At 37.0% G+C, this 11,205-nt stretch overlaps 1 protein-coding gene across 2 annotated transcripts; it reads left to right on the forward strand.

Moving 5' to 3' along the window:
* The first annotated feature begins 418 nt into the window (after positions 1-418).
* On the forward strand, positions 419-10,495 carry LOC116713815 (magnesium transporter NIPA4-like). Of its 2 annotated transcripts, none has more exons than XM_032554088.1 (9): positions 419-544; positions 636-735; positions 4,302-4,403; positions 6,307-6,444; positions 7,879-7,935; positions 9,076-9,166; positions 9,251-9,411; positions 9,871-10,038; positions 10,184-10,495. In XM_032554088.1, exons 1-9 carry the CDS (start codon positions 524-526, stop codon positions 10,354-10,356), a joined length of 1,011 nt encoding a protein of 336 aa, XP_032409979.1. In that variant the 5' UTR covers positions 419-523; the 3' UTR covers positions 10,357-10,495. The 2 variants fall into 2 exon arrangements, with proteins under 2 accessions (XP_032409979.1, XP_032409980.1); XM_032554089.1 differs by having other exon boundaries at positions 9,871-10,088; positions 10,184-10,366.
* The last annotated feature ends 710 nt before the right edge of the window (positions 10,496-11,205 follow it).

An 11,205-nucleotide genomic window follows, 5' to 3' on the forward strand; every position in this document is an offset into this window, starting at 1 on the left:
AGCTTGTGAGAAAATTGAAGGTTTTTAGGTGCGCCTTATAGTGCGGAAAATACGGTAATAGTGAGTACATGGGTAAAATCCCACAAAACTCCTGTTTTCAACCTATTTCCCACCTTTGTGGGCCCAATGTATAAATGTTGGCTAGGATCCTATCTAATTATTTTCATCTCAGCTAGTCTTTTTGTGGCATTTGTAAGGAAGCAAAATATTAAAAGATGGAAAGGATGTTTAAAATTAGCACATTTTCTTAAGTGATTTAACGAATAATGTGAAGTAACTGTTGCAATTGTTACTCAAAGCTTATTCTGAAACAGACACCTGTAATTAACCGTTGGTTCACTAGTTAATTGTAAAACAAACAGATAAATAAAAAAAACGTAGGCCCCCCAAATGAAATTCTTCTCACGACCTTAAGCAACTTTGGGCCGGCCCTGGCACAGGATCTCACCGCTCGGGGCGTGGTCAGCTGAATTCCCTTTGGGCCGCGGCTGATTCCGGAGAAAATAGCAGGGGACTTTCGGCCATGAAGTGGCGTTTGTTCCATGTACTGAAGTGCTGACCGCTTCCTAAATATATTTTTATATGGATTTTATATAGACTATTTTAAAAAGGTGATTTAATTCTGTTGGACAAAGGTGAAGACGGACTTCCCGTTCTGCTCTGTTTCTTCTGATCATTTTCACCTGGACAACAGCACGATGCGAGAGTTTCACCTGAACGATACGTGCACAAATGGTAAAGAGAAGTTTATTTTAAAGCCTTTGTAAAGGATTTCACACACTTGTCTGCACTCGTCAGGTGGATCCTCTTTGAGGAGCTAAGTGACCCATTGACGAGATGAAACGTTCGCGTGCAGCATCTGAAGGTTCAATGAGCCAAGCTTTATTTTCTGTGTTCAGGTGGATCTATTGTCCTCCTTGTTTCGTAATCCAGAGCTGAAACGGTGTCTTTATTCTGTAAATTGTACATGAAGCGTGACAGACCTATAAATCATTTTACGTTCGTTCTTTAAATGTCAAATTATGTAACGTGGCATGCATCACTAGTTTTCATACAAGCGATACGTGGGACAAAGAGCATGTTTTTCTGAGACGATGTACATGTATGCTTGAAAGTAGTCCGAAATGTACATACCTGTATCCATGTTATAAATTAAGCGTTTAATGACACATAAAGCGAAATATGTTGGCTTGAAATACATTCTCAACTAAACAGTGCATTTTTAAAAAATCCTCAACTTTCGATAACCAAGGAGAGACTTTTGATCATTGCTTAAAATGCATAATGCATCGCATAAAATGCATAGTTTAAAATGGAGAATACTTTTCATTTTTGTCTTATTTCAATTCTTACCTTTGCTTCACACTTTAAATGAAACTGTTAGTAAAGTCCAAATATGTGAACATGTTTTTATTACTGTTATGTTTATGTCCTCAAATGATCTGAAAGAAACTGTTTGTTGAACTTCAACATAATAATTAAAAAGAGGATGTTTAGTTTTCAAACCAATCTACCGTGTTTTCAGTTTCTCCTTTCTTGACCTACTGACTTTACCAAGTAAAACAAAAACGACAAAACAACTAAAATATTAAATTGGAATTTGTTTCTTAAATCCTGCTAAATACAAGTAATCTATAACCTACCTCTGTTTTTTGCTCTGAGTCATTTTGATTTGTAAGGTATTTTAATTGCTTCCCCACACCTGAAATCCAAACATGTTTCTCCACCACTTCTTTTTGAGCATTCTCTATCTGGGTGGCGCCTGGTGCTGAGTTGTTTACAGTGTAAATATTAGCCAAGCTCCTCTTGTTGCCCTTATGCAGAGTGGTCAGACCAGTATGGCACAACTCTGCACACGCAAACCAAATATTGCATTTTGGTCAGACAGACCAAACAGTGCCTGCAACAGTGTAGGAAGCTACGGTGATACAATCATGAATTTCTCAAAGCCCAATGTAATTTGAAGACAATGTCTCCTGCGTTAATTTAGCTTTGTTTACATGCACAGTTCTCTGGGGAAAAGTCTCTTTGCATCCCCCTGCCAACTACAAGACGAGTATTTGTGCAAACAGTACATGCAGAACAGGATATGTGTTCATAACTCAGTTTTACGGAAGCATGATAAAATCTTAGGTAGTATTTATGATGTCTGCATTTTTTTCTTCCTTTCCTCTCCTTTTGTGTTTTTACCCTCTGTGACCTTCAGTATCTTAGGCAATGTAATTTGTTTCCAGTGTGAGCACTTACTGCATTGAGACTCTGTTCAACTGGATAAATATTACATTAACACAGAGGGGTCACCAACGCGGTGCCCGTGGGCACCCTGTCGCCCGAAGGGACATTGTCAGTCGCCCGCGGAGCAAGTTCTAACAATAGCCATTGTCATTAGGGAGCACTGCCAAAGAAATGATTTAATTTTATGTTTTTACATTGAGTTAATAACATTTCTTTATATTTACATTTTTTTAAGTAAATTATATAAAATGTTTAAAATAAATTGCTTTATGCATAAAACTCTTTTCTATGGTTAAAGTTCAGAACTATGCACGGACGCCTGCAGGATATTATCGGAGCGCAGCAGCGCCTGCAGTTGTACGGCTGCACCCACTCTGCCTACCTTAAGATTTTCCTTGAAGTAAAAAAAGAAAAGAATAATTTCTGAAATTTTTATTATCTAACCCTCTTTACAATTAACAAAATTGTGGAGAAAAAAAAGATCTTATGTGTCAAAACATCTTGCTGCTTTTGTGCGACGCGCACATTGTTGTGTCTTTACTCCAACATAGTATATTTAAATAAAGGATTCAACTCGGTGGTAAGAAAATGAACGTGACTTTACTGTTGTCTCACAAGTTACATATCAATGCGCTGGCGGATAACCTCTAGGTAGCTAGGGGAGTGGTTCCGCTGAAGTAAATAGACTACACACATGATGCGCTTTGGAGAGGTGGTTGTGCTCTTGCAGGTCAGGTGCAGTGATAGTTTTGTATGTACCTTCCGATCTGTCGGACTTTTTTTTTTTTTCGACATCTGCTGGTGTCAGCCAACAGGTGATCCGTCAGCTTTTAAGTTTGCGAAACCACAAAAAAGCTAATAAAACGGCGACCCCTCCAGAACCGCTCAGGCGGTTCTGGCGGGGTCAGAACCGCCTGCCAGAAAAGCTCAGGCGGGATCTTAGAACTATGGGAGATTCAAACTTCACTTATTTTTAGCTCACAGAAAAAGCAAACTGACCAATAAGATTTAGGCTTTGGCGTGCCCACCCCCACAGACTCACACTGATGTGCGCTACATACAAGATGTTTTGGCACAAAATAACTTTTTCTTCTCTCTACAATTTTGTTAATAGTAAAGAGGGTAGGATAATAAAAAATACAATAACTTTTCTTTTTTTATTTTAAGGAAAATCTCACAGTGCGTACAGCTGTACAGCTGCAGCTGCAACAATTCATGCTCTCAGTCACCTGTGGGCAATTTAGAATCACACAGAAAAGGTCCAAAAGGGAATCAAACTTAAAACTCTGAACTAAGAACTTCTGATCACATAATAGCAATTAACCATAGCTGCCATGGTAAATTATTACTGATAACTATTGTCAGTAGTCCCTAACATTAATATGATCAGGCAGCATGTAATCATATATATACGTATATATACTATTGTCTTGGCTGAGCCAAGAAAATTTATGTCTGTATCAAACAAGTAGCCCTTCGTGTTACTCTGTACCCGTGAAGTAGCTCCCAGTCTCAAAAAGCTAGGTGACCCCTGCTTAACATGTAAAATTCAAGTTTATAACAACTGGAAACAATTACATTTCACGGTTAAAGGCCAGTTCCAGTGTTGGATTGACTGAGGTCTGTCTTCAATATTATGAGTTCTGATCTGGTTTGACATGGAGGATACAGACAAAACCCTAAAGGTTATTTTCTTACTAATCCATCTATGTTCAAATCCTTTTATATAGTCATGGGATATGGATGATAAAGAACAAAATCCTGGATATAAATAATAAATTGGAGTCAGATGTCTGAGGAAGGACAGTTAAGTTAAAAGAGATGCTTTTCATTAATTTTTGGCAAAGCTTTGGTCTACAGTCAGTGATAGTTTTTTTTCCTCTCTGCTGGACAATTGATTTACAGGAAATTTGTGCATTGGTTTTCTGGTCATGGCCGTTATGATGGTTTAACTGCAGTAATAAAGATATGATGCATTCATAACAAAAGATCACCTTGAATTCTAGTAAAATCAGAAATTTCCTACAGAGCTTCAGATTTTCAGTGAATGCTTCATGTCTTTACAGGGTCTGTGCTGACACTGTGGTGTGGATCCCAGACAGCTGTGTGTTTGGTCACCACAGATCAAACTCTGATCCTCACACACCTGAACAACAGTCGACAACCAGGTAGTCCTTGACCGGCATGCTTCTATCAGCTGAGACATCACAGCTTCTCTTCTTGTGTAAACTTGCCTTATTTTTGCTCTGCTGTCATGTTTGTCTCTGTTCCCTCCTCAGTTTTGTCCTGGAAATGTGATGCATCCTTGTGTCACCTGAGTACTGCGTTATTAGGACTGCACTGTTAAACCTGAGCTTTGTTTGTAGTGCAGCTCAACTGCACGTCAAATGAAAGCACTGCATTGTCAGAAATATCTTTCAACTAAATTAGTAGGATTTTCAGAGTTTTGTGAAGCAGGCCCAATATACCCAGGATTTCCTAACATGATCCAGTGGAATTAACCTGAAGACAGGAGCTAATACTTAAAGGAAAGATGAAGTTTGTTAGGAAAACTTCATCTACTTCATGATGAAGCAGATGAAACTGATTTGAGAGTGAAGTCAAATCAGGTTTGGAACAGTGGAAAGATACAATGCAGAACATCTAAATGTGTAACTTGTAGGTAATAGTAATGTGTAATTAAAGTGTGAGTTGATTTGAAAATTTCTTTGAGGAAGGTTAGCGGCTTAGACACAAAATAAATATTTCACTTCATTCTTCCTGAAATAATTCTGTCTTAAGAGTTCTGACATTAATTCTGCTTTGTAGAAATCAAGATGCATATGAAAACCTTTTGTTTTGCTCCAATAATTAAACTCAAAAAATGCTTATTTTTGCTGGGCTTGGTGATTATACTTATACTTAGACGATAAAAATTGTTAAGTTTTTTTGAAAATGTGAATGTCACTTGGTAAACTCTGTAGTAAGAATGGATGTTATGGTCCACAGACTCACGGTGAAGACTATTGACTTGACAGTTGTCAAGTAGATATTTGTTGAGTACGGTACATTTCCCCCACATGGAAAAATAACTACAATAAATTGCATGTTTGCTAAAAAAAAAGCTGCTTGTTCAGAATACTATGTCTAGGCATTAACATGGAAAAATTGTGGTAAGAACAGATGATTATTTCTTTACAATCAATGTTCTCAGCTTCTGCTTTTAGTGATGGATTTGTGCATTGATTCTACAGTCATTGAATTTATAGCTTTACAAAAAGAAAATTAGGTTTGCCATATTTCAGTAACTAATCACAATGGAAACCACAGTGTGAAACTAGATTTCTCTGACACAACAAGACTTAATGTATTCAATTTAAATTCAGAAATGGAAACATTTTTCTGTGAGCTCCCTCAAAACTTTTCCTGAAAGCCAATGAAGCAAAACAGGTCATTTAGATAAACTTTTTAAAAATCATGTCTGGTGGCAGAAAGGAACTAGAAGTTCAGATTAATTTAAATAAAGGAGTCACTGTTAATTCTGGAAAGTACTTCAGAATCACAGTAGCAGACTAACACAAAACATCCCAAATGCCTTTGTTGAAAATCAGGTTCATACCAAGAAACTGACCAATAAAAAAGGTTTTATTAATTCTGTCATGAAGAGTAGATTAATACCCACCCGTAGCTTATCTAATTATATTAAAAGCATGATAATGGCCTCAAGAAGTGTGTGATCAATGGGTGATTAGGAGTATATTTCAGCATGTTGGTTCTGGTTTTTTATGTTTAGACCTGAAAAAATGCACAATAAATCAAACTTGTGCATGGATTTCTTGTTCTTGGAATCATTGTATTTTGAAATAAAAACAGCAAATCATTAAAAGACCATAATTACAGTAAGATTCCTTCCACAAACTTGTGATCACAACAAAACAATTACACAAAACGGAGCTATTTCTTGCTAAATTCCTCTGAGCTTACTGCTCTTATCATGGACACTCCTTCTGAAAACCTTTTTCTGCAGGTGTTTTTATTTTCATAAAAGAATACACACCCTGTTAAATACACAGTCGTAACTGTTGTCTCCAGGTTTGCGAACTTACAGTTCCTACAACATGTGGCTGGGATTAGCGCTTGCACTGCTTTCGTCCTTCCTGATTGGTGGAAGTGTCATCCTCAAGAAGAAAGCTCTCATCCGATTGGCCTGCAATGGAGACACTAGAGCAGGTGAGCAGAGGCAGATATTGACATTTGATCCACGTTTACTTGGTGCCCTAGGTGATCTTGCACCATTGAAGCAACAAATGTGGTTCCAACAGATGAGCTATATTACTTTAATCTGAAGAGACAATGAGGTGAGAAGTTCAGAATAGAAAGAATAAAAAATGACTAAGAAAAGGTGATTTATTCAGAAACAGGTTAAAATAAGTGACAAAAGTGACTACTTATACAGACCTGAAATTTCAGCCCAAATTGTTTTCCAACATGGAAGTAAGAGCGATTTGGAAGACCTGTTTTGTTCTGCTCAATCACTTCTCCCATCAGTTGTTACCAAGAAGGGTTTTTTTTTTCTTTTTGTGTCACCATTCATTGGATAATTCAATGATCCTTAAAATAACTTTGCAATTATTTCTATTCATGATAGTAACTTAATTTGTGCCCAGTACCACCTTTAATTGTAACAAGTACATCCTTAACTTCAACTTCAAGTTGTATTACATTCACGTCTTAGCCGTAGCATTAGCCACTAACCCTATGACATTGTTTCACTTTTTGCTGTATGATCCAGTTTGATCCAAATACAACATTTTGTCCATCTCACACATGCATAAATGGAACTGTTGCACTCGTCTTCAGTTAAACTTGCAGACTTGTTATGGGATGGTTATTAGTATCAAAGATGTATCAAAGATTTAAAATGGAATTTTCAGAACTGGCCATTTTTTTTCTCCATTCTGTTGTTCGGACATTTTAGTTAGGTAACATGTAGACCTAAACTTTCATCTTAGGTCTACAGAAAGCATTGGAATGGCTGATGTTTTCTCTGTATGTATGGAGCAATGCAGTACTGTCTCCTATTACTGCATACTTCGTCAGTTGGCTGGCTTAATGCTTGACTATTAATATAAATATTTACTGCTGCAAATAGTCATGATGTGTAAACTCAATAGTAATAATCATTCTTATTAATGTATTGTAGTTTTAAAACAATACATTAAATTCATTAAACTATGAACTCTGTCTGATGCTGGCCAGCACAATAAATAAATAGGTTGGCTGCTGGAGCAGATACTCTGACTAATTAACCATGTGATATGTTTCTCTATGGTAAAAATGTAGAATAGTCTGCACAAAAAGCCAGTGAAAGCTTTTACATGTTACTCATGACTGTACAGTCTATAAAATATCATGTTGAAAGTAAAGTGCACACTTTTAGTTTTTCTTTATTTGAAAAAAGTAAGTTTAATTTTTGTCCCACTTCACTTATAGACCATGTTTGGACTGTCACATTAAATCCCATTAAGTAAAATTGAAATTTGTGGCTATCATGTGACAAAATCTGAAAATAGCCAGGAATAAAATACTACTTCGATGCAGTGTATGTTATGAATCAGGATGGCATTACCAACACAAAATGTGCCTCTGTTTGCGTTTCTGCAGGTGATGGAGGATATGGCTACCTTAAAGACTGGCTGTGGTGGGGAGGCCTGTTGACCAGTAAGAACTTCACTGTAGAACCTTTTACAGTCGTAACCTCTGTGTGATTGAAACAAAGTCCCCAAGAATGGTTGTTTACTATGCATCTTAGCCAAGTGGAGAGGGGTCACAAATTCAGTTTGGAAACTGGCTTAAATTATATCAGTAGAACTTTAGAAATGGAATCATGCATGAGATTAAACTAAACCAAAATGCAAAAAGGTTCTAATAGATGCAATAGAGAATTTCTGCATTTCCAAAATCAAAATAAAACATTAACACTACCATAATTTCCGGAATATTGAGCCCACCTGAATATAAGCCACATCCACTAACAAAGGAAAAAAAAGTACATATGTAGGCCCCACTTTTCCATAAGAAGTAGAAAATTACGTGATATTTACGCAAATATGTGTTCTAACATTTAATGAAATGTGTATATTTTTCCGGACAGTTCCTTTTCCTTGCTGCCTACCAGGAAAAGGCATTGATCGTTATCTTCATCTTTCTCTTGCACTAACACCACAAAACTTGTTGTCTTGAGAGTCGGAATTGAACAATCTCTCAAAATTTTCTTATCACAAATTTTGTTGTCGCTCTCAGTGTCTCTTCGTCTTTAGGTAAATTTGCTCTTGAGCTTCTGCTGCCCTTCATCATGCAGGAGTCCAACCTTTCAAAATCCGTTGGTGAAACCTGTATATTTAACCACACTGCAGTGTTTAAAGTGTGTCTAAAAAGAAAAAAAAGGCAGTAGATGTAATCCAGAAATTACAATACTTAGTGTTCTTCAGGGTTTTAAAACTCAAGTGCAATAATCTCAACATAAAGCCACCAAAACATGGTAAATATGCACACATTTTCTGTAGCAGGTTGCCTTTAGTTGGGTCTTAAATTTGTATACCTATTTATTACATTTTCATTATTATTCATTAGTAAATGATATGTCAAAAATTCAAATTCTAGTTGTCCTTATCAATATCTTTAATTTAATTTCAATTACATTTCTGAGCAGCTTGTTGGCATTCTCAAGAGCTAATGAGGGGATGACCTACAAATACAAAAGGGGAAAAAAACCTAGAATTTTGGTTGTTTCTGTAATCTAAAAGTTGACTGGTGATCATCTGTCCTGTGAGCGTGTTTGTGTGTATGATGTCTCTGTAGTGGGAGCCGGAGAGGTGTGTAATTTTGCTGCCTACATGTTCGCTCCAGCCACACTGGTGACTCCCCTGGGAGCGCTCAGTGTCCTCATCAGGTAGCTGCATATTTCCACACCGTCGCCGTCTTCTGAGAACATGTTGATGTGTTTTGTGATGTCATACTGGTCTGTGTTTTTAAGTGCGGTTCTCTCCTCCCACCTGTTGGGGGAGCAGTTGAATGTGGTGGGAAAGTTTGGCTGTCTGCTGTGTGTACTTGGGAGCATTCTGTTGGTCATTCATGCCCCACAAGAAAGAGAAGTGACATCAATACAGGATATGACCAATAAGCTGCTGGAGCCAGGTGAGAGGAGAGTCCAACAATTTATCCAGACATGCTATGATATGCTACATGATATCCAAAATATAACATTGCATTCTTAAATATAATTTTATCAATCAAATCTGTTTTTATTCATATACAGCCAATTAGCATAAATGTTAAAAATGATTACATTTTATGAATTATTCTTTGAAAACAGAGAAAGATATACTATTTTAAGTTTAATAGGTCGATTTATCAAAAACAGTCTACCACATAATGACTCTGTGATTATGTTCATGATGTTACCCAAAACAAAATGAGTTTGACACCGTGTTTCTTTATTATTATTATTATTATTATTATTATTATTATTATTATTATTATTATTTTTTTGTAACTAACTCAAAGTTGGTTTATATGCAAGCTTCAATTGAACAAAACAAGAAATTCTTTGAGTTTTTGTTTATCTGTGTTTGCCACTCTGCTTGCCTGTACCAGGTTTCCTGGTCTATGTTGTGGCGGTATTGGTTCTGTGTGCAGTTCTGGTTTTGTATTTCTGTCCACGGTCCGGTCGTTCCAACATCCTGATCTACATCGGCATCTGCTCATTGCTGGGAGCCTTCACTATATCGTCGGTGAAGGGCCTCGCCATAGCCATCAACACCGGTGAGATGTCGCAGATGGCAGCATGCTTCTTCTTACTCAACATTCTGAAGGTTAAAAACATTTTCAGTTCAGCTAAAGTTTTCCTTTAGCTGAATTACACAGAACCACTGCTGTGAACCCTTATTTTTTTTCCCCCTCTGCTCAGTGGTTTATGACACCTCTGTGCTCAGCCACCCTCTTACCTGGATCCTGCTCCTCACCCTCATTGTTTCAATAGTAACACAGGTAAGCTGGGCTCATAAAAATTGGCACTGCAAATTACAGGATGGAAAGGATTTGGTATCTTGGTACCATATACTGTACATTGATAATGCATAATGCAATATCTGATTGCTGTAAACCATATATCTGGTTATTAAATTGAATAATCATGAGCATGTTAAAATCATTTGTTTTTTATTTTGGTTCTGATATTAATGATCAATCAACATAACTTTGGGCAATGTCCTCCTGGACACTTTTGTGAGCCAGTAAATTTACTGGCAGTAAATTTACTGGCTCACAAAAGTATCTTTTCTCAGAATAGATTAAGAGTGTTTTCACACCTGGTAGTCCGATAGACTTGGTTCAGTTGGTGACCATCCATTGTGTCAAATGATCTAGACTGTTCCTTCAATTTCTTCTTCACAAAGTGTAGATAAAAATAGTGAAATCCGATTTCAGCAGTTGGAGGATTTCTCTTTCGTCTGTCACATTGTGCCAAACAAACACCCTTCAACAAAGGGGCTTAGCTTTTGCTAAAAATGTATGCAAGAAATAGACACTTGCACTTGCTTTAGTTGTATTCATCCAGAATGCCGTGGCTGCTGTCTGCTTCTTGCTTCTGGAGTGGTCTCCGGTTTGCTTGACATTCACATATGCATCCAAGTCCAACCAAATCTAGACCCAAGTTTTTAGGTGGCACAGAGTTTGCTTTTCTGGTCCACATCAGAGTTTGATTGTACATTCACCACCTCCCCAAACAAACTTCACTTTCTAGACAAACTAACTAGAGTTGGATTGAAGCAGACTAAACAGGGCTGGTCTTAATGCACCTTAGTATACTAAGGTATACTATAGACAATTGTTATAAATTATTAATTATGAGTGGCCAGTATGAAATTTCCTCTGACAGACCTCTTCATTTCATACCGTAAAAAGTCTTGTTAAAAAAGACTAACCTTAAAA

The sequence above is a fragment of the Xiphophorus hellerii genome, chromosome 22 (assembly GCF_003331165.1).
Source record: "Xiphophorus hellerii strain 12219 chromosome 22, Xiphophorus_hellerii-4.1, whole genome shotgun sequence".
NCBI lineage: Eukaryota > Metazoa > Chordata > Actinopteri > Cyprinodontiformes > Poeciliidae > Xiphophorus > Xiphophorus hellerii.